This window comes from Mrakia frigida, assembly GCF_051309035.1.
Source record: "Mrakia frigida strain ATCC 22029 unplaced genomic scaffold BDY24scaffold_8, whole genome shotgun sequence".
Classification (NCBI taxonomy): domain Eukaryota; kingdom Fungi; phylum Basidiomycota; class Tremellomycetes; order Cystofilobasidiales; family Mrakiaceae; genus Mrakia; species Mrakia frigida.
In genome coordinates, this window is record NW_027481273.1 from 281,874 (window position 1) to 309,825 (window position 27,952).

Here is a 27,952-nt window from a genome sequence, read left to right on the forward strand (position 1 = left end):
GAGAGAAGACGAGGCGAGCGAGACGCACTCATTTTGCAAACCGCTGTAAATAAAGCCGACGGCTCTCGACCTCATTTCGATCCAACCATCACCATCCGGAAACTCGAAATCTAGCTGATGGGGACCTCAACATGCTCGACCATGAACCACAAACAACTCCGGACGAAATCGAGTCGATTTGGAGGCTCTATGAAGGTCTGAAGGGAGGACTCGTCGGAGGTGAGCTCACCACGCGCTGCTTTCTCACTTCCCTCTCTTTTCCTCCGTGCTTCCGTCTTTCTTGATCTCCTCCGCTTATAAAAGCTGATCAATGGTGAGCTTTTGGTTGTTCTTCAGCCAACCACGCTCCCCTCACCACTCAGTCCTTCTTCTCTTCTATCTCTTCTTCTCCTCACACAACAACAAACCCACCTCGCCTTCAGATCTAAACCAAGCACCATGTCCACCGACAAATCCAAGTCTACCTTCTTCACCGATTTCATGTGAGCTTCTCTGCCTTCTATCTTTCTTCGACGTGTGAACTCAAGCTGACCTTCGTGGGTTCGCCGTTTTCAGGATGGGAGGAATCGCTGCTTCGATCTCGAAGACTGCAGCTGCTCCCATCGTTCGTCTCGTCGCAGCTTGTCCTTTCTCTTCTTCAAGCTCACTTCTCTCTCTCTTTTCAGGAACGAGTCAAGCTTCTCGTTCAGGTCCGACCTCAAGAGTTCAACGGGATCGTCTCGACTTTCAGTTCGTCGGCATCCCATCCGAGCTGACGTTGTTTCTTGAGTCTTTGGCTGACCTCTCTGTCCGTTTTACTCTTTATTTTCTTCTTTCAGCCAAGACCTACGTGAGTACCTTCCGCCTTTCGTCGAACGAGGGAGGCGAGCCGAAGGTCGGTCGAGTTGTTGACTTCGTTTGACGCTCGTCAATCGTTTCTCTTTAGCAAACCGAGGGCATGCTCGCCTTCTGGAGAGGTAACGGAGCTAACGTCATTCGATACTTCCCTACTCAAGCCTTGAACTTTGCGTGAGTACCTCCTTCTCGTACACCTCAGAAGGACGAGGAAACGCACGACGCGTCGTCTGACCATCTTCCTCCTCTCCCTTTTCTCAGGTTCAAGGACTACTTCAAATCCCTCTTCGGCTTCAAGAAGTCCGAGGGTTACTTGAAGTGGGCAGCAGGTAACCTCGCCTCTGGAGCGAGTGCCGGAGCTGCCTCGAGCGTCTTCGTTTACTCCCTCGACTACGCCAGGACCAGACTCTCCGCTGATGCAAAGGACGCCTCTCGAGGAGGTAAACGACAGTTCACCGGTATCATCGACGTATACAAGAAAACGCTTGCATCGGATGGCGTCGCTGGGCTCTACAGAGGGTTCGGTGTGCGTTCTCTTTCGCTTTCCTCGACGCGTCGCAACGAGAGCTGACCTCTTGTTTCCTTCTTGCAGCCTTCCATCGTCGGAATCATCATCTACCGAGGTTTTGCGTGAGTTTGGTCGGTCTATATTCACGTCGGCTCTCAGCTCGCAACGCTGACTTCTCCTTTGTCGACGCGTCGAAAAGCTTCGGATTGTACGGTGAGCTCTCCCTTCTCCTTCTCCCGTTTCGATGCGACTTGAATCTGACCCTACGACCTTTTTCCAGATTCCCTCAAGCCCGTCCTCGTCACTGGAGCCCTCGAGGGTAGCTTCATCGCAAGCTTCGCGTTAGGGTGCGTTGAATTGTTTGAGTTTTCGTCGACGATCACAGATCAGATCACTAATGTGTCTCTTCCCTTCCCTTCTATCTAAAGATGGGGAACTACCACTCTCGCTGGACTCGCTGCCTACCGTTGAGTCTTCTCGACTCTGCGGCTGCTTGAGGCTCTCGTTTTCAAACCACATCCTGACTTATCTTCATTCTCCTCAGCCCTCGACACCGTCCGACGCCGCATGATGATGCGATCTGGAGAAGCCGTCCAGTACGCCAACAGCATCGACGCTTTCAAGCAAATCATCAAAGCCGAGGGATCGAAGGCCATGTTCAAAGGAGCAGGCGCGAACAGTGAGCACACCTTCTTCCTCTCTCCTTCCACCAGCTTTTCAAAGTCCTGACGACGTGCCACGTCTATCTTCTCTCAGTTCTCCGAGGAGTTGCGGGAGCCGGAGCTTTGTCTCTCTACGATCTCTTCCAAGAACAGGTTCGTTCGCGACGCGTCTCCTCTTCCTCTCGCTGTCGCCGCTTCCTTCCTCCAACATGGCTGACCCTTCGAAACCTTCTTCCTCTTCCACAGTTCTTCGGGAAGGTCTACTCCGGAGGATCTGGTTAAACCCAGTATTCAAACTCCTGTTTCTCCAAGCTCTCCTGTCGCTCAACTCGACAAACCTAGCTCGTCTCTTCCCTTCTCTCTCTCTCTCTCTCTCTCTCTCTCTCTCTTTTCTTCCCATTCCCTACCTTTCTGCCTCCATTACCTTTCGCCTCTTTATCTTGCACCCGATTCCGTACATACTGTTTAGATCTCATGGATTCAACTCCCCAAGCCCTCCCTCACGCGTCTACCTTCTCGCTCTCCTCTCCCAGTTTCAGCCCCTCCACCCCTTCCACCACCACCTCGCCAGCAGCTTCCAGCTTCTTCAGGACGGCAACGATCTTCATCTCCATGTCTACGAGGATCCGCTGAGCGTTAGGGTTGGCTGCGAGAGAGGCGGGACCGGAGGAGGTGGTGAGGGAGGAGGGGAGATCGAGGGAGAGGAAGATTTGGGAGGAGAATCGTTTGGCTGAGGATGCGAAGAGAGGAGATGGAGAGTCAGTCGAGGGTCTGGTAGTCTGGGGTCGACGCTCAGGATTCGAGAAAGACGTAGGGGAGGCAAGGAAGGAGGGGAGGACGTCGGACGAAGATGGTTGAAGCTCGGAGGAGGAGCGAACGAGGACGAACCTAGACGAGTTGACATAGAAAGAGCGAGATCTGCTGATCCTGTCCTGCACAGTGTAGTCCCTACTGGTGCTCGAGTTGGTGTTTTGCCCTGAAGAGTATAGAGAAGAGGAAGGAAGGTCAGACGTCGAAAGGAAGGGACGTCGAGCTCAACGCATCGAAGGAGAAGAAGCAGACCTCACCACTGATCCTAAAGCAGGCATACCGCAAGCCCAATCTGCTCCAAGTCTGACCGTCGTAGGTCTTCCTTCCGAGGTGCAGGTTCCGACCCAGAGGAGGTATGATTTCGTGAGCTGAGTGACGTGGAGGAGGAAGTGAGGGGAGGAAGGAGAAGGGTCGATGGCGGCGAGGAGGAAAGCTGAGGACATGGTTGATGAAGGAGAAGAGTTGATGATGGGTAGGGAATATAGGGCTATCGAGAAGGCTATACAAGAGGGTACGAAGGGTGAGAAGGTTTTCCTGAGGTCGTGGTCGTTTGAGGATCTTTTGAGGCCTCTCTTTTGAAGTCTTGGGCTCGGACGCGTTTCGTCCTCTCCCTCTCAACTCCATCTTCCTCTCCCCAACCCGACCAATCCATCCCCTCTTCTCCTTTTCTCTTCAAAATGGCGGGAACCCAAGGTCTCGAGGACATCATGCGACAGCTGCAGAACAATCTTCCTCCGGAGCAGCATGCAGCCATCGCCAGTCAACTCAACGCTCAACAGCAGCAGCAATTCCTTCACCCATCCGCTCCGTTACAATCCTTTGGAACCCAACAGAACTGGCAGCAGTCAGGTGCTTCTACGCCAGGTGAGTTTGAGCTGTCGTAGTTTGAAGGGGGAAGGAGGGAGGGTAGAACGGGCGGGAGAGGAAAGGAGGAGGGAGGAAAGGAAGGAAGGAGCGAGCTCGCGAGAGCAGAATCCTCTTCGCTGAGCTCGTCTGCCTGGAATCCAGGGATTAAGTCTTCGACATCGTCGATAGAGTATCCGCCGATTTGATCTACGACGATCTACCGACTTTGTTGGTACTCTTTTCTCTCGAGGGACGAGCTCTCTAGCTTGTTTCCCTTCACCTCCCTTCCCTTCAAGCTCGACGAGCTCGTTTGTTTCCCGCCTTTCGTCGTTTTTTGACCTTCAACCACCACCCAGCCTCTCCCGTCTCTACGAAGCTCGGTTCTAACCTGTACCCGTCTTTCCTTCTTCTCCTCGCTCTCTCGAACAGGCCAATATCGACCTCCCCAGCAACAATCCTCCGCTCAATTCCGTCCCTCCCCAGCTTCCTCTTACAACCAACAACAGCAATCCACACCCTCGCAACGTCGACCGACAGGCCGACCTCCAAACTCTTCTCGACCTCCTCCTCAACAACCCCAACCCATGCACACGGCTCAGCAGTACGCTTCCGCACCCCAAGTCCCCGTCGAACCTCACGCCCACTACGTCTTCCCTGCTCCTCTCCCTATTCAGCCCTTCCCCTCAGGAGGTCAGCCTCTACCTCTCTTCCCAACCATATCCACCAACCGTCAACGAAACGCTCAAGCGATGCACACGACCTACTCTTCTCGACTTCGAACCGGAGTCTCGACGCTCATGCAACCCATCGTTCCGTTCACCGCTGCCGCTGCTGCAGTAGGGAAATCCGCTGCTGGTGGAGGGACTCGATCGGGAGGACGAGGACGAGCCATCAACTACGCCGAGATGGAAGGAGACGCCGGAGACAGCGACGAGGAGGAGAGCAGCAGCGGATCGTCGAGCGGGAACGACGAGAAGAACGAGCCCGAGGCTGAGACCAACTACGGGAGCAAGAGGATACCGGTGGCTGCTAGGATCGGTCGAGCTGGATCGAGGAGGGATTCAGGGACGCCGGGAGGGGATTCGAAGGAGGAGGGAGGGAAACGTGGGAAGAAGGGAGCGACCGACAAGAGTTATTTGGGAGAGATCCCTCCTGGGGACAAGGTTGTGATCAAGTCTATGGTGAAGACGAGGCACGAATACCAGTGAGTCTTCAGCCGTCTCGTTTCGAGGAAGATTTCCTCCTGAAGGCGGAGCTGACCTTCCTTCGTCTCCATCCGTTCGTCGTTCGTCCCTCCTCAGCTCTGAATCCCAGCTCGAAGCCGCCGCCCTGAGGAAAACCGTCCTCATCCCTATCCGAATCGACTTCGATACCGACACTCATCGAATCCGAGATTCCTTTACCTGGAATCTCAACGGTTCGTCCTCCTTCTTTCCCTCGTCGCGTCTCTCTCCCGCTCACCCTCTTCCCTTCTTTCCCTTCACAGAAACCCTCCTAACCCCTCTTCAGTTCGCTCGAGTCTTTTGCCACGATCTCGACCTCCCCATCGCCTCTCACGCCGACAGCATCGCCGCTCAGATCAAAGCTCAACTCGAGGAGTTCGCCTCGGTCGCCGAGATGGAAGTCGGCTACGACGAGAACGTCACGGCTGCTTCGGAACCGACGCCTAAAGCTCAGTCTCACCCTCCAGAGGATGTGGATGGGAGCGGTGGGAGGAAGAGGAAGAGAGAGAGGGAGGAGACGATCCCTGAGGAGGATGAGGAACGTGGAGGAGAGGACGGGGAAGGGGGGGGAGAGGGAGAGACGACGGGTGGGGCGAACACGACTGCTGGTGGGACGCCTGCTGGGACGGGAACGGGTGTTGGGACGCCTGCTGAGGAGATGGAGGGTGGGGAGGGTGGGGAGGAAGGAGAGAATGGAGGGGAGGAGGAGGAAGAGGAAGAGGAGGAGGAAGAAGAGGAGGAGCAGGAGGAGCAGGTTGAGATGGAGTCGGATTGCAGAATCATCGTGAACGTGAGTCCTCAAGCCTCAATCCTTCTTCTTCCCTTGTATCATCTACCTTTTCGACCACAGGACCTGACCATCTCGCTTTCTCCTTCCCTTCCTTCCTCAGCTCGACGTCCAAATCGCAACCCACAACCTTCGAGACCGAATCGAATGGGATCTCTCCTCTCCTCTCCTCCCCGAGACCTTCGCCGCCCTCCTCTGCTCGGACCTAGGTCTCTCAGGAGAATCCGTCCCCCTCGTCGCTCACGCCATACACGAGGAACTCCTCAAGCACAAGAAGGACGCGATCGAGATGGGACTCGTCGGAGCTGGATGGAGGGACGTTCATGCTGGGAGTAGCAGACCGGGTCCGAGGAAGCTGGTGGGGGTTTGGAGAGGGTTCGAGGAACAAGAGGATTTTGCACCGGTGTTGATCGAGCTGACGGTGGAGGATATCGAAAAGAGGGAGATTGAGAGGGAGAGGGCTAGTAGGTGAGTTTCGGTCGACGCGTCGTTTCCTTTCTCGATTCCCTCCCCGCCAGAGATTTTCGCTGACTCTGAATTCCTCCTCTTCACCACCTTTTCTTTTTTTCGTTCTTCCGCAGACGAGCACGAAGGGATACCGCTCGTTTCACATCGAACTCGAACGTTCGATTCAGGAGGAGATGATTGTCTCTCTCTTTCTCTCTCTCTCTTTCAATTTTTCTCTCGGGCTTTTAGTTTCATCTCGAACCTGTATCTACCCTTCGTTGCTGCCTTACTATCATATCCCGTTCTGCTCTGCCCTTGCTCGTCCGTTGACGGCGACGACGACGAGAAAACGAGACGCGCTCTCGATGTTCTCGCTCGCTTCTCTCTCCGTCCTCTCTCCAATCGAGTGAATCCTTTCCGAGAGGAAATCAACAAAGCGAAAAGCTCATCCACGCGTTACTTTAAATCGAGTACTAAAAGAGCTATCAAACCTCGTCCTCGTCTCAAACCTCCTCCTCTGCCTCCTCCTCCTCCTCCCTCCACATCCTCTCCCCCTCCGCAAACCACTCTGGTGGGTCCAAGGGGATGTTGACTAGGTCCGTGTCGAACATCTGCGAGGGCGAGGCGAAAGTGGTCAGCTCGGTTTGATCGAGCGAACAAGAAAAAGAGAGAGGAGATGAGACGAGAGACCAACCTCGATGTACTGCTCGTCCGAGTACCGATGTTTCGTTGGGCCTGCGAAGGAGCGGTACTGTGCACACACCAAACGAAACCCAAAAGGAAGAGCATGAGTTAGAGGAAAGAAGAGGAGGGAAAGAGAGCAGAGGAGGGAGAGACGAGAACGAACCTCAACCAGAATGGAGGCGAAGTTCCAATGCTGCAGCTTCCTCAGGCAGCCTACTATGATTCCCGTCAAGTGAATCCCAGAGCTGCAGAAGGGCGAGACCTCGGTCAGCTAGAGGAAGGGAAAAGAGAGAGAGAGAGAGAAGAGAGGGAGGGAGAGAAACGAACGGATCGATGATCAAGACTGGCCCGATCTTCTTGACGAGGATCATCTCGAGGGTTTCTTTGACGAGCTGGTCTGAGATGGGACGGTAGTCCTTCATCTGGTAGGGTTGCCAGAGGGTCATCCCTAAGGGGATCTGAGGGAAGGAAGGGTGAGCTCGAGAGAAGAGAACGAACGAAGGGAAGGATGCTGACCTCCTCAATCCCATTCTGAGCGTAGAAAGTCGAAAGAGTCGGGTGGGAAGCTTCGGGTGTGAGGGAGAGGATGGTTTTGAGTCCGAGCGTCTTCAGGAAGGGGATCTGCGGAAACGAAAGAAGTGAGCTTGAAGGCAAAGGAAGGAGAAGGAGCACGAGCGGACCTGGTTCGGCAAGGGAGTGTTGGATCTAAACACTCCCTGCTGTACGATCCCGAATCTTGAAGGGACCGATAAGGGTGGTAAAGGGAGAGAAGGCTTGTTGTTGTTGACGGTGGAGGAGGAGGAGGAGGAAGTCTTTGACATGACATCAGACCCAGGAAGGAGATGGTCGTCGAGGTCAAAAGGAAAGCAGGTCGAGTTCGTTTCGACCTCAACCGCCACCACAGACGCCTACGAGGATCATGGCCTCCAAAAGTGCGAAAGCGTCCTACAAGAAGGAGGATGGAACTCTGTCTCTATCGAAGACTCATCTTCTGTGGACTCCAGCGACGAGAGCTTCGGGCGTGATCGAGGAGAGTCTGGACAAGGTCGCTGGTGAGTGAGCTTCCTTCCCTTCTCTTTGCTGCTCGTTCAGAGGTCTCAGCTTACGAGAGGAGTGTAGACGCTTGCTCTATAGGATGCTCGAAACTCGACTCCCTAGATCCTAGTCTGCCTCGTACTTCAAACGAGTCTACTTCCTCTCCTATCGTTCGATCTTCGAGCTGACCCTCCGCCTCTCCTTCCTCCCTCTCCCTCCCAGCTCTCTTCTCCTCCCCACCCTCCTCCGGGAAACACAACCTCAAAGTCACCTTCACTCCACCTTCCTCTCTCCCAGCAGGAGGAGTCACCTTCCTCTTCACGCACCCATCAACAGCTCCTAAAGACGCAGAAGAGTTCAAAGCTCAGCTCGCTGCCATAGCCGCTACCAACAAGGCTCGTCTAGCAGGTCCTTCGACTCCAGCAACCCCAGCAGCAGCGACACCGAGTACGGGAGGAGCACCTTCACCAGCAGCAGTAGGAAGTTTGACGGCGGCGGAGAAGGGGAAGGGGAGAGCTACACCCCTCGGAGCAGCGGGAGGAGGAGGACTCCCTGGGAGGGATGGGAGAGACGTCCTGACGGATTGGGATCTCCACAAGAGAGTTCTCGTAAAGAATCCTCAGCTGGCGAAACTTCACTACGATCTCGTTCAGGCTGGCGAGTTGACGGATGCCGAGTTTTGGGAGGGAAGGGAGGTGAGTCCGCGTCTCGCCTTCGCCACCACCTTCGTCCTGACCCTCGTTCGTCTTTGTTATGCAGCTCCTCCTCCTCTCCGAATCAGCCTCCTCCACTCAATCCGCCGGTCGCTCCTCCCAACTCATCGATGATCGGTGGTCTGTCAAGGACTCCAAGGGCAAAGGGAAGGAGGGAGCAGCTTCGTCTGGAGGAGGGTCAGCAACGTCGGGGACCATCTCGTTGACGCCTCAGCTGATCAGGGATATCTTCGATGAGTTCCCAGAGGTGCAGGAAGCATATGTTGAGAATGTCCCTGTGGTGAGTGCGATGCGGTTCGCCGTTCGGTTCGAGACGAAGAGTGAGAATGGAGGGTGGCTGACTCGACGCGTTTTTTGAGAAACAGGTGTGCGATCAAACGAGCTTCTGGTCGAGATACTTCAACTCGAGACTGTGGGAACGACATCGTGCTTCGGCTAGGAGTTCGAAGTTGGGTTCGGCGAAGGCGGATGAGATGTTTGATAGGTATTTGGAGGCGCCGGATGATGGTGAGTCTCGAAACTTGAAACTTCGTTTTCGTTCCTCTGCGTTTCTTTCGTTTGCTTGCCTCTGCTCAGCACGTCGCTGAAACTTTACCTCCTTTCGTCCCTCTTTGCTCAGGGATCGCACCTCGACACAACCCTGCCTCGGTCGCCAATCGGTTCCTCGATCTCGCTGCCACGGAGGAGGATCACAACGATGTGAGTGCTCCTTCTTTCCCTCCTCTCACCCGATCCACACTTCGATCTTCTTCTTTCTGACGCTCTCCTTCGCCTCCTCGCTCTCCCTTGAACAGTCAGGAAACTCGGAAGACATCACGATGCAGGCTGGTCGAGAACGAGCGTCTCTCCCATTGATGCGAAGGTTCAACGAGCATTCGGAGAAGCTTCTGAGAGCTACTACGCAGTGAGTATCCACTCCTTCCTCCTTCTGACGTACGAGCAGATCTCTCATTACTCAAGCTGACCACCCTCCGTTCTTTCCCTCGACGTGTCGTCCTTCCCCTTCCCAGAAATCCATCCTCAGCTGACGAACCTGCTGCTAAACGACTTCGTACGGATGGACCCAGCAGCCGAGATGAGGTACGTCCTTTCTCTCGCGTTTTCATCTTCTTTCTCCGCTCGTCGAACTCACCTCGACGCGTCTTCCTTCGTCTTCAGGATCGACTCGCCGAACTCGACCTCGACGATCTTCACAGCGCTCAAGCTTCGAAGGAGCTTCCTCTCGATATGAACGTTCAGGATCGACAGAGATACTTCGAGGGAAGGAGTGCTGCAGAGGAGGTGGCCAAGGTTGCGGAGAGGGACGAGGAGGTGAGTCCGAGTTCGAGTTTCATCTTTGTTCGAGCCTTCTTCGAAGCTGACTCCTTCGTGTATCCACGCTTTTGTCTCGGTAGGAAACAAATGCGATCCTGGAGGAATCGAGAGAGAGCTTCCGAGGTTGGAAACCTCAGCTTGAAGAGGTTCGTTGCGCGTCTTCTCGACCTCGTTTGAAACGCTCTTCGCTGAACTCTTCCTTTTCTGTTTTCTCCAGCTTCGACTCGACAAACGAACCGCCGAAGACGCCATGCTCGGTCTCACCTCCTCCGTCAAAGCTCGTGTCGATGCGAAAACCACCAGAGGTTCGTTCTTCCTCCATCTCTCTCTCCTCTCCCTCCTCGCCTCCCAACCCACACCCACCCCTTACCTCCCATCTTTTTGCCGACAGACGACATCCCCCCCGACATCCTCAAACAAATGATCTCGTGCCACACCGCCACCTGCGAGTTCCTTCGTCAGTTCTGGTCCGCCATCCTCCCTACTCCTCCAGGGAACGTCCTCAACGTCTCGTCGCCAGCGGAGAAGAGTGCGAAGGCAGCGAAGATGGTAGGGTACCTGGCGGGAACGGGGGAGAAGGTGGAGGCGGTGGTAGGGGCTGCGAGGGGGAGGGGGGCGGATGGGGAGAAGGTTCGGATTGTGAGTTCTTTCGTTTCGCGTCGAGGAGGAAGATGCAGAGCTGACCAAGGCTTCTTGGGTTTGGGACTTTCGTTGGGTGTGGGATAGGCTCTGAAACCTACGTTGGAGTCGGTGGATAAGGCCTTGTTCTTTTATAGGTCGAGGAAGAAGTGATGGCATGAGCTGCTTTCGAAACGGGTCGCGGGTTGTGGATCGAGGGTGCGAGCTTTTCTCAGGTTCGATTTGTCTGAGGAGAAGGTCCTACGACCCAAGAACGGCGAGAAAAGAGTTCCAGAGCGAAAGAAGCCTACTGACGGATTTGAGGCTCGAAACCCAAATCTGAAGAGCGACGCGTCCAAGGACTCCCTCACTTTCGCATTCGAGACGAGAAAGTTCTAACAGAAAGAGCCTTTGATACCGTGAGTAATTAAAACCCCAGGATATAAATCAAAGGAAGAGGGTAGGATGAAGGAGAGCGGGCGGGGTAAAGAGAGAGAAAGGTATCTAGACTTTTGGTTTTTCGACCTTCGAAACGAAAACTCGACGCGACTTTAGACGGCGAGGGTGAGAAGTCCGGCGGTCAAACCAGCACCGAGGTTGGCCTGATAAGGACAAGGCAAGGGGAATGAGAGTTCAGTCAAGCTCGAAGATGGAATCTGAGAAGGAAGATGGCGAAGCAGAACTCACGACCAAACCGGCGAGGTTCTGTCCTCCGAGGGAAAGGAGAAGGGCAGAGACGTTGGCGAGGAGACCTCCGACGGTGGGAGCGAGAGCAGTGAGGAGACCGACGAGGAGACCGTCAACTAGAGAGGGAAGGAAAGAGGGGGAAGAGGAAAGAGTGAGCTCGAGGGAGGAGAGGACGAAGAGACGGAGAAGAGGAGACGACGAACCAGCGAGGAGGAGAGGACCAAGGAGAGGAAGAGCACCGAGCTGAGCGACGATTGCGACGACATCTCGAAGGATCTCGGAGACTGTAGAAGAAAAGAAATAAAAATCAGGTTATGAAGCGAGAGAGAGGAAAGCGGAGAAGAGAAATGGACTTACCGAGCTCAGCGACCTGAGTTCCAAGGGCAGAGGACTCGGTGGGCTCAGAAGCAGGGACAGATCCAGCAGGGAGAGTTCCAGCAGCACCAGTGGCAGAGGTGATCTGAAAAGGAAACGGAAGGGGAAAGGAGTGAGCTTCGGCGAGAGAAAAAGGAAAACAACGACGCGAAGGACTCACAGCGGAAGTGAGCTGGGTGAGGATATCGAGACCTCCAGCCTGAGTGAGTCCTCCGTCGGCGGCTGAAAGGGAAGTGATTTGCTTGAGGAGGGATCCCTGAGAAGAAGGAAGCGAGGAGAAAAGAGTCAGCTTCGTCGTCGAGGCAGATGGGGCGAGGAAAAGAAAGGAAGCTCACAGTGGTGTCCTTGAGAGTCTGAACGATATCCAAAGCATCAGTAGCCCCTCCAGTAGAGGGAACACTTCCACCAAGACCTCCAAGACCTCCAGTGAGGCCAGAAAGAAGGTCTCCGAGGCCAGCAGGCGAGGGAGCGGGAGCCGCCGACGAAACGATGGATCCGAAGGCGAGGATGGCAGGGATGAAGGTGGAGAAGGAAGGGAAGATCATCTTGAAGTGAAGTGGAAGGTTGGGGTGGTGGTGGTAGTGGTAGTGAGTGAAGGTGAAGAGAGGAGGGTTGAAGAGAGGAAGTGGTTGTTGATGGAAAGAAGAGCTTGAAGTACGAAGCCTTTTATAGCCTGGGAGAGGAAACCTTGACGGGCCGAGTTCAGATTGATTGCTATGATGTGACGAGATGTGCTTCAATCTACTACCAAGAGGAGAGCCGGACGGACTAGCAGGCTAGCAGGGAATCTTTCACCTAAAACAGGGCGAGCAATAAAGGGGATCTGCTCAGCCACGGGCGTTCGGTTCCGCTTCTCTTCTTCTCTCTCTTCTAGATCCTCTGGCTGGTCTACCTGTGGAGAACGGTAGACGAAGAGAGTCCTCCGAGTATGTATGCATGCTGTGAAGTGCGCCTCTCGCTGCTCAAACCCTCTTGAACGACGAGAAGGATCCCAGAAGGATCGTCCTCGAACCTCACCGACCGATCGCGACTTGACATCGAGAGCTGTCTCGTTCCTCGAAAAATGACGCGAAAAAAAAACTGCTAGATCCTCTTCTTCCGTCTTCATGGATGAAGAGTCAGCCTAGTGAAGCTTAGAACGTGCTTGGAAGATGAGACGAGGTGAAAGAGCGTGCTGATGCTCACTTGGCTTCAAGCACGACGAAACGACGACGCGCTCGTTCGTGCTTGCCCTCGTTCTTCTTTCTGGTTCAGAGTCGGCATGTTCGCAGGCTTGAAAGAAAGCAGCTACCCTCGGAGGTAGGAGTGACTAAGAAAGAGAAAAGCTTCTTCTTCCCGGCTCGACTCACATAAATTCGTCTTCTCCACGGACGCGTCTCGACCTTCTTTCCCCCCTCGTCCCTCCGAAAGAAAAGCAATAAAACAGGATCATCATCGTCTCTGTTCCATCCCCTCCTCTTGCAAACCGTCTTCTACTCCTTGAAACCTCAACAACGTTCTTGCAAACCACCGAGAGCGGAAGAAAATCCTCGAAGGAGGGTTTTGGCTTTCTTCTCGCCCTCTCTTCTCTCTCACATCTCCCTCCCTCCCTAGCCTTGCTCGTTCGTTTTCTCCTTCTCGTCCGTCTGAAAAAACTATGGGTAAGTGAAGGGAAGAGTCGATCAACGTGCTAGGAAGAAGAAGGAGGGGGTGGGAGGTGCCGGCTCGGCTCGTCTCACTTGAGTCTCCCTCGCCCCCTCGTTTCCTCCTTGATCGTTCGTTTCGGAAAACAAAGCCATCATCGCGTATCAACAAGACAGAGGAATTAAGGCAGAGGGTAGCTATTCGTATATATTAGATAGGTTGCGAGGGACGAAACCGAAACGAGGAGTGAGGGAGGGAGGGTCGTGAAAGTGCTGGCGAGACGAGCGATGAAACAGCCGAAGAAGGAAAAGCGAGAACGAAAGGAAAGGCATAGGGAAGGGTGAAGCAGCAAGATACGTGTGCGTGTGTGGACATGGGGCGAGAAGCAAGAGGAAAGAAAGAACAGCGAAAACGAAACAAAGAGCGCAAAATGAACGAAGGAAACGAGCTCAACTCAACCGGACGACGCACCCTCTCCTCTTCCCTCCCCACCAAACGCACCACCTTCAACAGCACCAGGTGAAGCAGCGTTCCAACCCGCCCAAAGTCCTCTCCAGAACTCTGCACTCTTCCCAGCCAACACGACCGACAGATCCTCTCGACGCGTCTCCTCCTCCTCTTCCTCCTCGTCAACCTCCTCTCCCTCAGCGTCAGCATCCGACAACGCCGCCTCCTCCTCCATCATCACATCCTCCATCCCAACTCCCAACCCCCTCAACCCAAGTGCAGGAATTCTCCCTCCGACTTCGAAGGTGGACGAGGACGAGGAGAAGTTGTCGCGTTCGAATCGAGGAGGGTTGAAGGGAACGGCGCCTGAGGTTGAAGGTCCTGCGAGTCCGAGAGGATGTCTGTTGTGAGGAGTAGGTTCCAGAGCCGACGACGACGAAGATGAAGGGGAGTATCCACCCGGAAGCTCGATGTTTTGGAGAGGAGAGGGTTGGTGAGGAGGCTGAGCTTGAGTGGCGAGGAGGAGGAACGATGACTGATCCGACGCCGAGGACGATTTGGGAGGTAGTTCGCTCGCTTTGGGAGTGAGACCAGGGAAGAAGAAGGGCGTTTCCTTCTCGTTCGAGGAGGAAGGGTTGTGGATGAACTCCGACGAAGGTGAGTCGAGAGGATGGGAAGGGTAGTGGAGTTGGAGTTTTGCTGGGAGACCCGAAGGAGGGAGGAAGGTGGGTCGTTGCTGTTTTGATAAAGGTGCAAGTGGGAGTGGGAACCTCGGATCGTCCGATGAGGAGTTAGAGGTGGTTGAGGTTGAGAATCCGAAGTCGTTGGTCGTTCCAGGGAGGCAGGAGGGGACTCTCGACGGAGGCGAGTACCAGGATTCGAGGGACGAGTAGGAGGTGGAAGCGGACGAGGGTGTGAGGGGAGGAGAGTTGGCCGAGAGGGGTGAAGGAGAGTTGAAGAGGGAGAGTGTTGGGTCGACTGGATCGAAGGACGACGGCGAGAAGGGCATCATGTGGAAGACGGGCGAAGGGGACGACGCGGCTGCTCGCTCTATGGGAGAGGAGAGTGGCGAGAGGGGTGAACTCGACATCGGGGAGAGAGTCGAGGACGTTTCTGGTTGCGAAGGGGATAAGACGAGCGGGGAAGGGATGGGGATGGGTCGAGATCCGTAAAGAGGAAGGGAAGCAGTCGACGCGTTCAACGACGCGAAGGTTGTCGATCCCGTCGAACGAAGCGAATCCTGATCTCCTCCTGCGTCCTTCCCTCGGTCGAAGACGTCCTTCGTCTCTCCGGAGCTGAGCTTTGCTTCCTCCGATCCTCCCTCGACGATCCCAGGGATGTCGACCATCTCGGACTCCTCCTCGACGTCCGAAAATGGATCAGACTTTCTGCGACCTCGAGGCGTGCCCGCTGGAGCGGTCTTTTCCTCCTCGATCTTCGATGTCGCTCGTCCTCGTTTCTTCTGTCGTTCGTGTCGGGGGCAGCCTTCGGGAGCCTGCGAAAAGAGCAACGAGGTGGAGTCAGAACGCGTGCGCGTCGAAGCGAAAGGGAGTTGAGAGACAACGAACATCAGGATTGAACGACCTATCCGAGCAAAGAAAAGAGAGAATTGGAGAGTCAGTGAAGGTGTTGAGAAGGAGGAAGATGAGAAGGAGGAAGAAGGGAGGAGAGGCAGCCGACTAACCAGTACGTCCCTCTCTCGAGATTCCCCAGCTCTTGAGCCACTGAGCTGGCCTCAACCTTCTGGAACGACGGTCCCAACGAGAGGTTGTTTCGAACGGTGTTCTTCCATCCCTTCCCAGCTTTCGAGAACCAAGGCCATCGTCCTTCGAGAGCTTCGTAGATCTGGAGGAAGACGAGCAGGAACGAAAAGTCAAGTTGCGTCGTCAGTCTCGACGAAAAGAGGGCAACGACGAACGGAGAAGTAGGGATGATCGTACCTGAGCGAGCGTGAGCTTCTTTTGACTGGAAGAAGAGAAGAAAGAGAGGTCGGTGACGTTCTGAAGAACGACGAACAGGAAGCGGGAGCAAAAAAGAGGGAACGAACGGAGAGAAGAGAAGCGCGTGCTTGAGCAACGTGTAGTAGGTCGGTTCAGGTTTCTTCTCTGGGGATGTGAAGAGAGGAGAAGCCAGGGGCGAGTCAGCTTCGAAAGCAAAGAGAGAGAGAGAAGAGGGAGAGGAACAAGAGTACGAACCGTCGCTCTCCGGTCCAAACTTCACATCTTCCAAAACCAAAGTCTTCTTGTCCCCACCTCTCCCACCACCAGCACCTCCTCTGCCTCCTGCATCTCCTCCCTCCTCTCCCACGAGAGAGGAATAGTCCCTCTTCTGCTGCTGGACCTGAGCGAGCGGAAAGTCGTCGTCGTCGGACGGAAGGTGCTGCTCGACTCGAGCACTTTTAGAACTCGACGCGACGGAGGAAGCGAGCGAGGAGGTGGAGGCCTTCCTGGAGAGGGGTTTGGAGGGCTGTGAGAGAAGAGCAGAAGTAAGAGAGGTGAAGAGGTCAGGAAAGGAAGAGGGGACGGGTAGGTCGATCGGGGAAGAAAGTGTGTGGAGGAGTGAGGGAGCGAAGGCAGGGGACGACGACGACGCACCTGTTCGGACTGCGACCGGAGAGAGGAGTAAAGGAGAAAGCAGGGTCAGCGTGTTCGATTGAAGGGGAAGAACGAGAAGACGAGACGAAGGAGGTGGCGATTCAGCAAAAGAAGGAGTGATGAATAGAATTCTCGTCGACTCATCCTTCCTCGAAGAGGTTGGACGATCAGAGTCTGATTAATGAGTTGCATCCTGCATTTCCTCCCTCGTCTCAGTCAGGGAACGAGAGTAAGACTCACGGTAGAGGACTAGAAGTAAAAAGGGGAAGCGAAGAAGGGGAGTTAGCTTCGTTTTCGAGGGAAGGGAGGGAGGCCAGGGAGGATGGAGCAGAATGGACGCAACTCGTCAAGGGATCAGCTCGACGGCTTCTCCCTCGACTGGATCCCCGAGCATGTAGAGAGGGAAGATTTTCCTCCCTCGAAGAAAGACTCTAGAGGCCCCCCCAAAAGAGCTTCCGCGTCTCTCGATGCGCCTCCCCTCCCCGTCGTCTGACTATCGAGAACATCAACCTCTTGGAAGGAGTTGGCTCCTGAACTCGACTCACCTTCTTGCCAGGTTTCGCTGCTTTCCCCTTCAGAGGAGTAGTATCGACTTGGAGAGCCTTGGGCAAGCCGATGTAGGTAGCCTGTCAACGAACGAACGATGAAGAGTCGAGGGGGGAGAGTTAATGAAGACGGGCAAACAGACCTCTCCCTTCCGTCGACGTTCTCCTCCTCCTCCAGCTTGAACCCAAAGATGGATGGAAGTGAGCATTACCTGACCGTCATCCTTTCCTAGGATGCGAGGAGCGGAGACAGCTTCTCCTTCCGAGTCGGACATGGATAGAATCCGAGATCCGTTGTGTTTGAGGTGTGTGTGGTGGAAGTCGGGAGGGAAGGAGCAAAAAGGAAGGAAGGAAGATGAAGTCCACTTTGAAGAGGTTGTTTGATGTTTTGGCTCCGAAATCTGAAGGAAAAATTACTCGAGTCTTGCAAGATCTCTGAAGATCAGAAAGAGTCTCGAGTAAATTTGAGCGAGCAGAGATGCGAAGCCTAGATTCAAGAAGAGAGGGGGAAGAGCTTTCCGACGACGCGCGGGACGGCCGCTTTGAATCGAGAAAGGTCAAGAATCGTGACAGAATTTCACAAGAAAAGGTAGCAAGAATGATACTTAAGGCCTGCAGCTGAAGCTGAAGGCTGAAAAATATACGGGAAGAAGAGCTTGGGAACGGTTAGTACCCTCTTCTCGGCCCTCTTTTGCTCCCTTCCCCTCAAACTCCCTCCTTCTCCTCACCGATCCATAATCCAGCCTTCCCCTCGACCCAGCTCAGCTCACCGGAGCAACCTTTTGGACTTCCTCAGACGGAGACGTTCACGCTCGACCTCCCTCTCCTCCTGGCCCGCTCCCTCCTCCTCGTCTTCCTCGCCGCGAACGACTTTCCTTCTTATATGGGACACCACCACCACTTCAGCCCCCACAGTTTCTTCGCTCGATCCGAGACAGCGAGTCCCCTCCAACTCGATCGCTCTGGAGGAAGCGGCGAGGATGGTCGAGAGCGGGAGGTTGACGGCTTGGGAGGATTTCGATTTCACCAACGACGACGAAGAGGTGATGGAGATTCGAAGAGGGGAGAGCAGTGCGTTGGGAGAGAAGGTGGATTTGGGGAAGACGTGGTTTGCGAGCTGGGCAATCAGAAGAAGGTGGAGGTCGTTCCGATCCCACTGTCGTTTTCACTTTCCTTGCTTTCTTCTTGCCGCCCTCGCCTTGCTTATCCTTCGCATCTGTTCGTATCATCGCAAGCTCATTCGTTTCGTTACAGTAGTACAGTAGACTAGGAGAGAAAAGAGAAAAGGAAATGAGGGTCGTAAAACGCAACGTGAACCGAACGGAAACGAGACGCGTCGAGACCTTTTGGAGGGTAAGCTCAAAGCTTCGCACCTCCTCGTCCTTCCACGACGACGGGAGGAGAGATGGTGTCCTCTACCGAAGTGGGAGGAGGGAGAGGGACCGGCCAAGCGGTGACCTCGACGGTCGGGAGGGAGAGGGAGATGGATTTGGCGAGGTCGTAGACTCGAGCGGCAGCTGATCGAACCGGGGAAGCAGAGCGAAGAGGAAAGAGAAGTTTAGCATTTCGATCGTCTGAGATCACGACCGAGCCTCTCGAGGCGATGAATAGAACCAAGAAGGAGAGAAAGAAGACTCACCCAGCGCGTTTGTCCTCCTCGACTTCCCCTCCCTCCTGAACGCACCCAGCTTCTCTCCCCAAGCACCCAACCTCTCCTCGTCTGCCCAATCAGGATGCAACCCGATGACGACGACCTTCTTGACCTTCCGGGTGACGAGGATCTTAAGTTCGATGAAGCGGGAGATGGCGTTTTGGAGTGTGAAGGTCGAGATGGATTCGAGGTAAGAGAGATCACCCTGCGAGGAGCGAGTGGCCATAAAGAGTAGCAGTAAGGAGAAAGAAAGAGTCAGGTTCGAGTTTGTAAGAAGAAGGAGAAGGAGAGCGAGTTGCAAGGACGTACCTGGAAGAAGAGAGTCTTCCCCATAGCCTGCGACGCTTTGAGGAACTCGGCTTGAGAAACCCATCGTACGTTCCCGTCTGCTTCCTCTCGACCCTCAGGGGAGAAGAGTCCGAAGAGAGCGACGGAGGCTATCCAGTAGGCCTCGATAAACGGCCAGAGGAGGAAGAGATAGAAGTCGTATCGTTCTCGACCGGTTTCCATCTCCGAAGAAGAGAGTCCGACGGAAGTCTCGTCGACGGAAATGACGCCGTCGTCCTGAGAAAACGACGAAAAGAGAAGGATGGAGATCAGCTTCGACTCAAACTGACGAGATGGAAGACCTTGGGATCGAGAGCACGAACCTCGAGCTTGGCCATCGTTCGACGAACGTTGACCTCGATGGAATCGGTGGGGAAGACGAACTGCGAGGAGAGACGAAAGGAAGGGATCGTCAGATCCGACGCGTTGAGAAAACGGCGCCTACGGAACGAGACTCACCTCGATCCTGAGCAGATCCGAGAGGAAACGACACTCCTCAATCAGGTCGACGAGGTCCATACGATTCGAAGACGTCTGTTGCTTGACGCTGAGGTAGAGAGTCGCACAGAACAGGCCTGCGAGGGAAACGAAGGAAGTCAGCTCGGTCGTTCTCTCGATGTTGCTCGGTCAGTATGAAAAGGGAGCGACACTCACACTCAGTGACGAACAAATGAACGATCTGGTTTCGGTAGAGGGACAGTTCGAAGGGCTTGAGGGGGTAGACGGTCGGTTCCAGGACTTCATTTGGCGAGCGATGACCGATCACGTCTCCGAGGACATGAAGGGTACTGTGAAAAGATGAGAGAAGTCAACTCCGGTCGAGCTAGAAGAAGAAGGTCAAAGCACGAACCGATCTACCATCTCCTCCGTCGTACGTCCTCCGAAGTCGACAACGCGTCCTCCTCGAGAAATGATCGTCGTGATCAACCAGTCGACTCGTCGAATCAGCTCCTTCTTCGAGACTCCCTGTAAAAGTAGTAAATAGCATGAGTGAGCTTCCGACTAGCTTCTGAAAAGCATGGAAGATCGCGTCTCACCCTCGAGGATCGAAGAGTCAGGAGAGCCGTCGCCACGCTAAAAAACGAGAGCGAGAGAAGAGCGTATCAATAACGTAAGGTCTACGAAGAAGAGTATCACAGTTGAACTCACAGTGCTGAAGGCATCGCTACACTGACGGCTGTAGACGAAGGATACGATCGCATCAGCATCGGGTTTCGAACGAGAACGAAGGACGAACAGAAAGAACAACCGACTCACCGTTGATGTCCGAGAGAACCCTGTATCCCACATTCCTCAAGAAAGTTGTCTTATCCTTCTCGCTCCTCGAAACCTCGAACCCACTTCGTCGTTCCGTCTGCTCTGCGAGGAGCGTCTTGATCGAGTACGGTTCTGGGCGACGAGACGAAACCAACTCGAGATCAGTCTTCGAGCTCTCCATCTCCAGCAAGGCGAGATAGTACTCACCCTGGAATCTTACGTCGATCCTACCCAGCTTCAACCCCAGCACCGAGGTCTGCCCAAAGAGCCCCGAGAGCGACTCTTTCGCCTTCGGCTGGCCCATCATTTCCTCGACGTATCCTCTCGATTCGATAACCTTGTCGTACTGGATGCTGACAGGGCAGAGAATGACGTCCGAGGTTCGACCTGCGAGGACGGTGTCGAGGAGGACTTTGAGGATTCCAAACTGGAACAAGAACGAGAACGGAAGTCAGCGGTCGAATCCAAGAGACGCGACGACGAAAAAAGAGCTCACTTTTGGAGGGAGAAGCTTTCCAGATCGCGATCTCGTTCCTTCCATGAAGACTTCGAGATTATGGCCTCGTTCGAGCAGCAGGGAGATATACTCGCTGTGGAGAAGGAGGAGTGAAGCGTCAGCTTCGAACGAGTTCTCCCCTCACATCGACTCGACTCACTTTGCGACGACCGGGTAAAGCTCATCGTCTCCCCAAGTCCTCCTGATGAAAAAGGCTCCTCCTCTCCGTAACAGAGGTCCGACGAGTGGGAGGTTGAGGTTCTCACCAGCGACGATGTGAGGGAGGGCGAGTCCGAGACGGAAGCAGCTGTTGAACGAAGTGAAAGATCGAGGTCAGAACGCGTCCGACAAGGTTCGAACAGAGACAGGGGATTACCCACAGCCAGGAGACGAGAAGGTAGTCGAGATGAGACTTGTGGCAAGGAAGGAAGACCAGAGACTGCTTGTTGGCGGCGGCGATCGTGGCGACCTCTCGTAGCTGAAGACGCGTCGAGGCAAGAAAGATATCCAAAGTCAGCCCGTCTTCCTGCATTTCGGCACTCTAGGGGGAGTTTTGGCTCCCTCTAAGAGATCCGAGTTTGTTGAACTTACTCGTACAACCTCATCGATCGAGATACTGTAAAGAAAAGCAGAGTTCAAGATAATCGAAGGTCAGCTCAGCCCGCACAGGCTCCTCCGCTCGCTTTCTTTCCTATTCAAAGAGACGAGCAACTCACTGAACACCCCAGTTGTAAAGCCTTGCAAACAGATTCTGCAGCACTATCCCGTACACTCTGATCAACCTAGGACTCTCGACCTTCGCAATCAACGACGCCGACATTCGCCTCGCAACACCCTCCAGTCCCCTCTCCACCCTCTTCTGAACTTTCTCCCTATCCTCCCCAGGCTCGAGAACCATAGCGTCGACTTTACGTTTGGCGAGGAGGGAGATCCGATCTCGAAGAGCTGGGGAGGTGAGGAGTCCTTTCGTGATCTCATCCGAGTACCCACTGTAAAGAATCTGTAGAAGGAAAGCGAGTCAGAGAGATAGAAATGAGAAGGATGGATGAAGAAGAAAATAGCTTACTGGTGCACCCAGAGGCTGAGAGAAAATAGAAACAGGCGGCTCAGGGTCAGCATCTCTTTCAGGGAGGGAGGGGAATCCTTCCGGCGAGATCGTCCGTGTTTTGTAGCTCACTCACGCTATCGTAGGCTCTCCAACCCTTTCCAGCTACGGCATCATCGATCTGTCTCAAGAAGCCTAAGGGATCTTTCATGACTCCTTTGTACTCGACGCTGCAAGAGAAAGAGATTGGAACGGAACGTCTGGTCAGCTCGCACGCTCGTTTCCCTTCCTTCCCCTCCTCTCCTCCTCTCCTCCCTTCCCTCTTCTCTCTTCAACCTGAGTACAATGATCATCAACTTACACCAAATCCTTGACAGGCTTAATCCCATCGTCCTGGAGATCAAAAAACACTGGATCCAAGGGTGGTTTCGGGAGCGAGGTTGTGGTTCCTTGATGACCTCTCGAAGCCAAGGTCGATGTTGAAGCCAACAGAGACGTTTCTACTGGTAGGGACGCCATCTCAAGGGAGTCGTCGCTGTCGGGGTAAGTGGAGGGTTCGGGTTCTCCAGACAAGAGGAGGCGGAGCGGGAGAAGAAGGGAGAGGAAGGACGACGTAGTTGGGGGAAGAAAGGGAAGGGAAGGGTCGAAGGAGCGTGAGCTTCGAGACCTCTCGGGTCCCAAATAGGCTAGAGCTTTGGAGCTGGGCCGGGTTTTTGCATGGGAGGATAAAGAAATACTCATTTATAAAAGACGAAAGAGAGAGCACGTTATGTAGGTATGTGAACGAAGAGGTACAGAACGAAAAGACGAAAGGCTTAAACCCGGAGGAAGAAAGGAGAAAGAGACTGGAGAGGAAGGGAGGCAGAGTCAGACGTGTGTTTTGGAGGTGAAGAGAGAGAGAGATGGGATCTTAGACGTACTGTGAGATCCTTCAGATCAACTTGACGCCGCTCTCTTTCTGTTGGGTGAGGGATACGACGAGGGCAGGATACGAGGAGGGTCAGCTTCCACAGCGAAGCCAAGTCGAGTCGTCTTCACGCGTCGAAATTCGAGCAGAGGACGCTGAACTGACCTTCTCGACGAACTTGGCGAGATAGAAGAGAGCCTCGGTGGTCTCCTCTCCGACCGGTCTGTGAGATCGAAGGAAAGAAGGGGCAATCTGAGTCAGCAGGGCCGAGAAGGATGGACAAGAAGGAGGACGAGACGGAGACGCACCGAATCTCCCTAGCGGGAAGCAAAAAAGCGTAGGTTCCCTCATCTGGAAGCTCCATGCTGAAGCTCCACTTGATGTCTCGAGATCCGTAAGCGAAGTCGATGCTGGGGAGGGAAATCAGAGCGAGAAGACGAAGATCAGCGACGCGTCGTCGGAAAAGCGAGGGGCTGGAAGAATCATCGAACTCACGAGTCTCCGGGAGCTCTGAACACAAGCTCGCAAGCCTGACCGACGATAAATTCCGTTCCACGAACAGATCGAAGAGATTTGGTGGCTCCCAAGAGAGCTTCGTAGAGATCCTCGGCGTCGGGAGGGAAGTGCTCGCAGGAGCTACTGAACGGGAACATGAGGAGTTGACCGCTGAAGAATTGTGATAAGCAGAGGTCAGCTTCGGAGAGAACAAGAGATGAGGACGGCAAGAACACTCACTAGGAGTGGATATCGAGGAAGGCGATTACGTGTTGCGTCTCGAGGTAGTTCGCAACAGCGCGGACCTCAGGAGCCTCGAAAGCGAACTGGAAAGGTAAGAGAGAGATGCAGTTAGTAAACGGCGATGATCTGAAAGTAGAGAAGCAGTTCTTGCTCACCTTTCCGGGGTAGTTCTCGGAGCAAGGCCCAGCAGCCGAGAGGGAGAGGGAGGGATCGTCGAACTTCGACCACTCGTATCCCCAGCCTCGGTTCGCATCGATTCCTTTGCATCCGAGGACGGATCCAGAGTCGAATCTTGTCTTCCTCCACAGACGAGACTTCTCGAACGACTGGGAACGGACGCAGAAAGGAAGAGGAGGAGGGCGGGAAATCAGACGCGTGAAGGGACGAGGGACGCGAAAAGACCTCAGAGTTGGACTCACGTATTCGTATCCATCGGGGTTGACAACAGGAATGATGGTGAAGTCGATCTCCTCGAGCAGATGCTTGACTGCATCCTTCTCGGCGACGTTCACGAGGAGCCAGTGGGCGAAGTAGAGCGTCGTCGCGGGAGCTATCCACTCACGTCCGTGTTGGCCTCCGATAACGACGAACTCCTTCTTCCTTCCCTTCCCGTCGTCGTCTCCTTTCGACTTCTTGTGCTTCTTCCCTCCAGCAGCATCCAGAGGAGGAGCAACCCCAATCCTGATCCCCTTGATCTCCCTTCCTTCACTCGAGTTCCCAATCGTAACGATCTCCACCAGCTCAGGCCAGCCCTTCTTGAGATCGTCCAGGAAGTCGGAGACCTCTCCTATGCGATGGTACGAGTCGTGGAAGTCGGTTTCGAGAGGAATCCTGGAGTCGTTGGAGGGAGGAGGGAAGGGGATCGGATTCGGGGAAGGCCTGTGCTTTTTGTGACGACGTCCCCAGAGCGAGGGAGAGTTTGGATCCGGAGAAGGGTAGGTTGCTGAGATGAGAGGTTGGAGGTTGGGGATGAAGGGAGATGCTGGGAAGGAGAGGAGGAGGGAGGAAGCTGCTGAGAGGGAAGGGGAGAGGGAAGGGAAGACGGGAGGGAGGAGGATGTCCATGGACGATTGATGGTGAGCCCAGATGTCGAGGTTGAGGAGCTGAGAAAAGAACGAACGAGGTGAGGATAAGTATCTCAACATGACGAAATAAATCCTCCTGTAGATACAGGAGAAGAGAGCAGGGAGGCAGTCCTATCGGCGAGCTCTCCCTTTTCCTTCCTTCCTGGTCCTGACCTCTCTTTGACCTCGAAGCAAACAGCAGAAAACGAGGACTCACTTGACCAAGTCTGACCAGCTCCTTCCTCTTCTCTTCACTCTCTACATCGAACCTGACCACCGAGTATCCCTCGTAGGTTTCCCTTCCAAACTCGTCGAGCGAGGAGGAGGAGGAGGAAGGGGCGACGTCGACTTCTCCTCCTCCGATGACGACCTGACCGTCGTTGGATTCTGTAGAGATGAAGGCAGCTCTGGTTATGGAAGCTGCGAGCACTAGGGCCAGCGTGCGAGGGAGGCGAAGGAACATGGAGGGGTGTCGAGACGACGGGAGGGAAAGGAGAGCTGCTGGTGGTTAAGGAGGGAGGGAGAGGAGGAGGGCGAAGAGCCCGTCTGATCAAGAGATGCCGACCAATTTTTATTCTGTGTTCTGAACTCTTCGCCTGAAGATACGTCTCGGTTAGTAACGATCTCAACTCTCGTGCTCTTCCTAGTGAAATCGAGCAGAAACGAGGGAGTAACCTTTCCGCCAAACGGGCACTCCTCGCCGAAACAGGCCTCATCTTCTTCTTCCTCTCTTCTTCTGGTTCTCCCCCCAACCACGATGCCGTCCGTTTCGCTCCCCAACCTCAAGCAGATCAAGAACATCGTTCTTCTCTACTTCCTATGGACTCGTGTGCTGCTCGCTTCCTACAGGCACATCAGGGCCAGAGGAGTCGTGAGTCTTCCCCTCCCTTCGGTCCTCGAGCTCACCGTTCCCTCCAAGCTGACCCCTCCCTCCTTCCTTCCCCCTTCCCACTGCTACAGACTGGAACCGGACTCGAGATCTACACTCGTATTCAAAGAGTATGCTTCAATTCTCCTCCTCGTACAACTTTCACTCCGATCAAGCTCAAACCACTGACCTTCCTTTCCCTTCGACGACCCTCAAGTCCATCGTGTACCTCCTTCTCCTCCTTCCCTCCTCTCGAACCAAAGTCGCCTCTGAACTCTCAGCTCTTCGCACAACCCTCTCCGCCAAACTCGCTCCTCCTCGTCCTCATCTTCGTCGCGATCTAGCTCTCCCAGAGAAGGGTCTCTCCATTGAGGAAGTCGACGCGGAAATGGAGAAGCTCGCGAACCTGGGAGCGGAGGAGAGCGTGAACACTGGACGAGGAGAGGACTGGAAGGAGGGGAGGGTCAGTGGAGCGGTTTATGGAACGAGAGACACGGATGAGATTATCGTGAAGGCGTATTCAAAGTGAGTTCGTCGTTCGAACGGGTGAAGGGAGGGAGGGAGGGAAGGACACGTCGTCCCATTTTGGGACCCTGCTTCTACGCTACCTTTCTCTTCGCTTTCTCATCTACGGAGATCGAAGAGCTGATCACAGCATAGCCTTTTATCGCTCTTTCAGGTTCACCGTATCCAACCCTCTTCACCCTGACGTCTTCCCTGGAGTCAGGAAGATGGAAGCTGAGCTCGTTTCGATGGTGAGCTCGAACACGTCCCTCCCTCCTTCTTTCGACTCGACCTGACCCCTTCTCTTGCTCTAGGTCCTCTCAATGTACAACAACCCTCTCGGAGCTGGAAGTACCACTTCAGGAGGAACCGAATCCATCCTCGTCGCCTGCAAGGCCTACCGAGATTGGGGAAAGCGAGTGAAGGGGATCACGAAACCCGAGATGATCGTTGCTGCTTCTGCTCACGCTGGTAAGGGTAGCGGCTCACTTTGTCTCTTTCGGAATACGAACTGACCTCCGTTCCCTCCTTCCTAGCCTTCTGGAAAGCCTCAGACTACTTCGGCATCAAGCTTCATTCCATCCCCGTCGACGAGAAGACGAGGAAGGTGAGGATCGATCTCGTCAAGCGGGCCATCAACGCCAACACCGTGATGCTCGTTGGATCAGCGCCCAACTTCCCCGATGGAGCGATCGACGATATCCCTGCGCTGGGAAAGCTCGCTTTGAAGTACAAGCTCGGACTTCACGTCGATTGTTGCCTCGGAAGCTTCGTGATCCCTTTCCTCGAGAAGGCTGGGTTTGAGTGCCCTGAGTTCGATTTCCGAGTCCCTGGAGTTGTGAGTTCATCTCTCCTTCTATCTTCAGATGAGTTGGTGAGGGATAGAAAGAGTTGAGGGAGAGGACGCTGAGCTCCTCACGACTTCGAGCTGATCGCGTCGCGTCTCTCCTTTTCCTTCTCCTCCAGACCTCGATGTCCTGCGATCCTCACAAGTACGGATTCAGTGAGTATCTCACCTTGATTTCCGCTCGGAAACTTCGCGCTAATTCTTTCTCTTCCTCTTCCAGCCTGCAAAGGAGTGTCGACGTTGATGTGGAGGGACGCCGAATGGAGGTCGTTCCAGGTTCGTTCTTCCTCTTTCGCCCTTTCCACCTGCACGATTCGGAGTTTTGAAGTCTCTTTCGTACTTCTCTCTCCAGTTCTACGTGCTCGCCGACTGGACCGGAGGTCTTTACGCCTCGCCGACGTAAGTTTTTTCGTCCTTCTCGCTCGTTTCACGACCGATCAACTGAAACTTCCCTCTTCTTGTTTCTTCTCAGTCTTGCTGGATCAAGGTACAAAATTTCTCTCCAGCCTACCGCCCCCTCGTTCGAGGCCTCTCGACTAACACGTCTCCCCTCTTCTTTCACCCTCCGACCAGACCTGGAGCTCTTCTCGCCGCTGCCTACGCCGTTCTCATCTCTCACGGAGTCTCAGGCTACGTCGAGTCGACCACCAAGATCATGAACTCCGCTCAGGCCATCAAACACGCTCTTCAAACCTCTCCTATCCTCGCCGCCGACCTCTACATCCTCGGAGACCCTCAGGTGTCGGTCATCGCGTTCAGCTCGAAGACGATCAACATCATGAAGGTCGGGGACCAGATGAGCAAAAGGGGATACCATCTCAGTGCTCTTGGTGGGAAGACTGGAGGCCTGCACGTTGCTTGCACTGTGAGTCTTCAGCAGAAGGAGAGAGCGAGAGGAGAGGAGACGCGTCGATTCGAGCTGACTTCGTTTGCTTGCTTCCCTTGTTTTCTTCAGATGCTGTACGTTCCTTCTCGACCTTTTGTTCGACTCCTCAACACTATACTGACCCTCTTTCTCTTTCCAGGACCAACGCCGAGGAACTCATCAAAGAACTCGAGGAGGTTGTAACGGAGGTGAAGAACGCTGTTCCCGTTCCAGGAGAGAAGGAGGGAACCAATGTCGCTCTCTACGGTCAGTATCACAAACCTCTCTCGCCTTGTTCATCTCGTATCACAATCTGACCACTTCGTCTCTGTGCGTCTTCGATTTTCGCAGGCCTCGGACAAACCGCTGCCGGACCTTTCGTCCTTCCTCAGATCGCCAGGATCTTCCTCGAGACCCTCTACCTTGCTTGATTGTTTTCCCATCTCAACCTCTCATCTCCATCTTCCCTTTTTGTCGTCTGCCCACTGCTTTCTGCCTAGATACACCGTGCTTTTATTCCCTCTTCGCCTTGTTTGGTTCGCTCGTGCCCGTCTTGATTGACCTCTCTCTTGATGTTTCTTCCTTTCTTCTCGTATCGACGCGTCTTTGTCCCTACCTCGCATCTGGCCGC

At 54.4% G+C, this 27,952-nt stretch overlaps 10 protein-coding genes across 10 annotated transcripts; 4 read left to right on the forward strand and 6 right to left on the reverse strand.

Moving 5' to 3' along the window:
- The first annotated feature begins 97 nt into the window (after positions 1-97).
- Positions 98-2,393, forward strand: BDY24DRAFT_409067 (mitochondrial carrier domain-containing protein). Its single transcript, XM_076642811.1, has 14 exons — positions 98-219; positions 337-482; positions 556-604; positions 666-729; positions 819-829; positions 926-1,008; positions 1,096-1,360; positions 1,427-1,464; positions 1,542-1,555; positions 1,623-1,689; positions 1,771-1,808; positions 1,887-2,021; positions 2,099-2,157; positions 2,251-2,393. The coding sequence occupies exons 2-14, from the start codon at positions 439-441 to the stop codon at positions 2,284-2,286; spliced, it is 903 nt and encodes a 300-aa protein (XP_076498490.1). The 5' UTR covers positions 98-219; positions 337-438; the 3' UTR covers positions 2,287-2,393.
- Positions 2,394-2,463: 70 nt separating this feature from the next.
- BDY24DRAFT_382557 (proteasome assembly chaperone 4 family protein) lies at positions 2,464-3,381 on the reverse strand. Its single transcript, XM_076639539.1, has 3 exons — positions 3,072-3,381; positions 2,893-2,980; positions 2,464-2,734 (listed from the first exon to the last, which is right to left on the reverse strand). Exons 1-3 carry the CDS (start codon positions 3,255-3,257, stop codon positions 2,505-2,507), a joined length of 504 nt encoding a protein of 167 aa, XP_076498491.1. The 5' UTR covers positions 3,258-3,381; the 3' UTR covers positions 2,464-2,504.
- A 110-nt stretch (positions 3,382-3,491) lies between these two features.
- Positions 3,492-6,315, forward strand: SFH1 (Sfh1p; the record flags this gene model as incomplete). The annotated part of the gene is made up of 6 exons (XM_076643191.1): positions 3,492-3,678; positions 4,090-4,864; positions 4,962-5,077; positions 5,147-5,673; positions 5,774-6,138; positions 6,252-6,315. 6 exons carry the CDS (start codon positions 3,492-3,494, stop codon positions 6,313-6,315), a joined length of 2,034 nt encoding a protein of 677 aa, XP_076498492.1.
- Positions 6,316-6,545: 230 nt separating this feature from the next.
- On the reverse strand, positions 6,546-7,697 carry BDY24DRAFT_382560 (protein-tyrosine phosphatase family protein). The gene is made up of 6 exons (XM_076639540.1): positions 7,482-7,697; positions 7,318-7,422; positions 7,129-7,259; positions 6,965-7,046; positions 6,812-6,868; positions 6,546-6,728 (listed from the first exon to the last, which is right to left on the reverse strand). The coding sequence occupies exons 1-6, from the start codon at positions 7,620-7,622 to the stop codon at positions 6,621-6,623; spliced, it is 624 nt and encodes a 207-aa protein (XP_076498493.1). The 5' UTR covers positions 7,623-7,697; the 3' UTR covers positions 6,546-6,620.
- TFB1 (TFIIH/NER complex subunit TFB1) lies at positions 7,698-10,676 on the forward strand. Its single transcript, XM_076639541.1, has 12 exons — positions 7,698-7,853; positions 8,059-8,531; positions 8,596-8,829; positions 8,915-9,056; positions 9,169-9,248; positions 9,344-9,453; positions 9,560-9,629; positions 9,708-9,860; positions 9,944-10,009; positions 10,081-10,168; positions 10,255-10,502; positions 10,590-10,676. The coding sequence occupies exons 1-12, from the start codon at positions 7,721-7,723 to the stop codon at positions 10,653-10,655; spliced, it is 1,863 nt and encodes a 620-aa protein (XP_076498494.1). The 5' UTR covers positions 7,698-7,720; the 3' UTR covers positions 10,656-10,676.
- Positions 10,677-10,866: 190 nt separating this feature from the next.
- On the reverse strand, positions 10,867-12,174 carry BDY24DRAFT_433764 (uncharacterized protein). The gene is made up of 6 exons (XM_076644127.1): positions 11,879-12,174; positions 11,704-11,799; positions 11,526-11,628; positions 11,372-11,452; positions 11,169-11,284; positions 10,867-11,083 (listed from the first exon to the last, which is right to left on the reverse strand). The coding sequence occupies exons 1-6, from the start codon at positions 12,086-12,088 to the stop codon at positions 11,033-11,035; spliced, it is 657 nt and encodes a 218-aa protein (XP_076498495.1). The 5' UTR covers positions 12,089-12,174; the 3' UTR covers positions 10,867-11,032.
- Positions 12,175-13,315: 1,141 nt separating this feature from the next.
- BDY24DRAFT_382570 (forkhead box transcription factor) lies at positions 13,316-17,080 on the reverse strand. The gene is made up of 8 exons (XM_076639542.1): positions 16,965-17,080; positions 16,753-16,833; positions 15,809-16,079; positions 15,661-15,718; positions 15,554-15,578; positions 15,298-15,458; positions 15,182-15,197; positions 13,316-15,108 (listed from the first exon to the last, which is right to left on the reverse strand). Exons 1-8 carry the CDS (start codon positions 17,025-17,027, stop codon positions 13,621-13,623), a joined length of 2,163 nt encoding a protein of 720 aa, XP_076498496.1. The 5' UTR covers positions 17,028-17,080; the 3' UTR covers positions 13,316-13,620.
- An 891-nt stretch (positions 17,081-17,971) lies between these two features.
- On the reverse strand, positions 17,972-22,162 carry BDY24DRAFT_382573 (acyltransferase-domain-containing protein). Its single transcript, XM_076639543.1, has 19 exons — positions 21,890-22,162; positions 21,665-21,758; positions 21,550-21,564; positions 21,200-21,483; positions 21,075-21,099; positions 20,864-20,961; positions 20,644-20,790; positions 20,484-20,577; positions 20,195-20,414; positions 19,988-20,119; positions 19,880-19,907; positions 19,768-19,804; positions 19,581-19,696; positions 19,385-19,518; positions 19,190-19,305; positions 19,054-19,113; positions 18,713-18,967; positions 18,392-18,608; positions 17,972-18,269 (listed from the first exon to the last, which is right to left on the reverse strand). The coding sequence occupies exons 1-19, from the start codon at positions 22,045-22,047 to the stop codon at positions 18,112-18,114; spliced, it is 2,388 nt and encodes a 795-aa protein (XP_076498497.1). The 5' UTR covers positions 22,048-22,162; the 3' UTR covers positions 17,972-18,111.
- Positions 22,163-22,528: 366 nt separating this feature from the next.
- Positions 22,529-24,237, reverse strand: ECM14 (putative metallocarboxypeptidase; the record flags this gene model as incomplete). The annotated part of the gene is made up of 6 exons (XM_076637319.1): positions 22,529-22,658; positions 22,744-22,845; positions 22,931-23,101; positions 23,171-23,256; positions 23,329-23,499; positions 23,593-24,237. 6 exons carry the CDS (start codon positions 24,235-24,237, stop codon positions 22,529-22,531), a joined length of 1,305 nt encoding a protein of 434 aa, XP_076498498.1.
- Positions 24,238-24,805: 568 nt separating this feature from the next.
- DPL1 (sphinganine-1-phosphate aldolase DPL1) lies at positions 24,806-27,950 on the forward strand. Its single transcript, XM_076639544.1, has 14 exons — positions 24,806-24,849; positions 24,947-25,108; positions 25,198-25,236; positions 25,323-25,630; positions 25,785-25,860; positions 25,924-26,080; positions 26,146-26,447; positions 26,576-26,612; positions 26,677-26,732; positions 26,809-26,855; positions 26,929-26,943; positions 27,030-27,329; positions 27,482-27,588; positions 27,673-27,950. The coding sequence occupies exons 2-14, from the start codon at positions 24,995-24,997 to the stop codon at positions 27,750-27,752; spliced, it is 1,638 nt and encodes a 545-aa protein (XP_076498499.1). The 5' UTR covers positions 24,806-24,849; positions 24,947-24,994; the 3' UTR covers positions 27,753-27,950.
- The last annotated feature ends 2 nt before the right edge of the window (positions 27,951-27,952 follow it).

Excerpts from the sequence above, each read along its gene's own strand:
- BDY24DRAFT_409067 (XM_076642811.1), top strand. The coding sequence starts at position 439 with ATGTCCACCGACAAATCCAAGTCTACCTTCTTCACCGATTTCAT. Across the intron at positions 605-665 it reads AGACTGCAGCTGCTCCCATC|GAACGAGTCAAGCTTCTCGT; the intron begins GTTCGTCTCGTC and ends CTCTCTTTTCAG. Across the intron at positions 2,022-2,098 it reads CAAAGGAGCAGGCGCGAACA|TTCTCCGAGGAGTTGCGGGA; the intron begins GTGAGCACACCT and ends ATCTTCTCTCAG.
- BDY24DRAFT_382557 (XM_076639539.1), bottom strand. The coding sequence starts at position 3,257 with ATGTCCTCAGCTTTCCTCCTCGCCGCCATCGACCCTTCTCCTTCCTCC. Across the intron at positions 2,981-3,071 it reads TGCCTGCTTTAGGATCAGTG|GGCAAAACACCAACTCGAGC; the intron begins GTGAGGTCTGCT and ends TATACTCTTCAG. Across the intron at positions 2,735-2,892 it reads TTCTATGTCAACTCGTCTAG|CCAAACGATTCTCCTCCCAA; the intron begins GTTCGTCCTCGT and ends TCGCATCCTCAG.
- BDY24DRAFT_382560 (XM_076639540.1), bottom strand. The coding sequence starts at position 7,622 with ATGTCAAAGACTTCCTCCTCCTCCTCCTCCACCGTCAACAACAACAAG. Across the intron at positions 7,423-7,481 it reads ACACTCCCTTGCCGAACCAG|ATCCCCTTCCTGAAGACGCT; the intron begins GTCCGCTCGTGC and ends TCGTTTCCGCAG. Across the intron at positions 6,869-6,964 it reads TCGCCTCCATTCTGGTTGAG|TACCGCTCCTTCGCAGGCCC; the intron begins GTTCGTTCTCGT and ends GTGTGTGCACAG.
- TFB1 (XM_076639541.1), top strand. The coding sequence starts at position 7,721 with ATGGCCTCCAAAAGTGCGAAAGCGTCCTACAAGAAGGAGGATGGAACT. Across the intron at positions 10,010-10,080 it reads GGAAACCTCAGCTTGAAGAG|CTTCGACTCGACAAACGAAC; the intron begins GTTCGTTGCGCG and ends TGTTTTCTCCAG. Across the intron at positions 10,169-10,254 it reads CGATGCGAAAACCACCAGAG|ACGACATCCCCCCCGACATC; the intron begins GTTCGTTCTTCC and ends TTTTGCCGACAG.
- BDY24DRAFT_433764 (XM_076644127.1), bottom strand. The coding sequence starts at position 12,088 with ATGATCTTCCCTTCCTTCTCCACCTTCATCCCTGCCATCCTCGCCTTC. Across the intron at positions 11,800-11,878 it reads AGACTCTCAAGGACACCACT|GGATCCCTCCTCAAGCAAAT; the intron begins GTGAGCTTCCTT and ends CCTTCTTCTCAG. Across the intron at positions 11,285-11,371 it reads TGGTCCTCTCCTCCTCGCTG|TTGACGGTCTCCTCGTCGGT; the intron begins GTTCGTCGTCTC and ends TTCCCTCTCTAG.
- BDY24DRAFT_382570 (XM_076639542.1), bottom strand. The coding sequence starts at position 17,027 with ATGTCCGACTCGGAAGGAGAAGCTGTCTCCGCTCCTCGCATCCTAGGA. Across the intron at positions 16,080-16,752 it reads CAGCGAAACCTGGCAAGAAG|CCCTCCAAACCCCTCTCCAG; the intron begins GTGAGTCGAGTT and ends CTTCTCTCACAG. Across the intron at positions 15,459-15,553 it reads AGAAGCTCACGCTCGCTCAG|ATCTACGAAGCTCTCGAAGG; the intron begins GTACGATCATCC and ends GTCTTCCTCCAG.
- BDY24DRAFT_382573 (XM_076639543.1), bottom strand. The coding sequence starts at position 22,047 with ATGGCGTCCCTACCAGTAGAAACGTCTCTGTTGGCTTCAACATCGACC. Across the intron at positions 19,519-19,580 it reads ACGGAGGAGATGGTAGATCG|TACCCTTCATGTCCTCGGAG; the intron begins GTTCGTGCTTTG and ends ATCTTTTCACAG. Across the intron at positions 19,114-19,189 it reads CGGATCTGCTCAGGATCGAG|TTCGTCTTCCCCACCGATTC; the intron begins GTGAGTCTCGTT and ends CTCTCCTCGCAG.
- DPL1 (XM_076639544.1), top strand. The coding sequence starts at position 24,995 with ATGCCGTCCGTTTCGCTCCCCAACCTCAAGCAGATCAAGAACATCGTT. Across the intron at positions 25,109-25,197 it reads ACATCAGGGCCAGAGGAGTC|ACTGGAACCGGACTCGAGAT; the intron begins GTGAGTCTTCCC and ends CCACTGCTACAG. Across the intron at positions 27,589-27,672 it reads AACCAATGTCGCTCTCTACG|GCCTCGGACAAACCGCTGCC; the intron begins GTCAGTATCACA and ends CGATTTTCGCAG.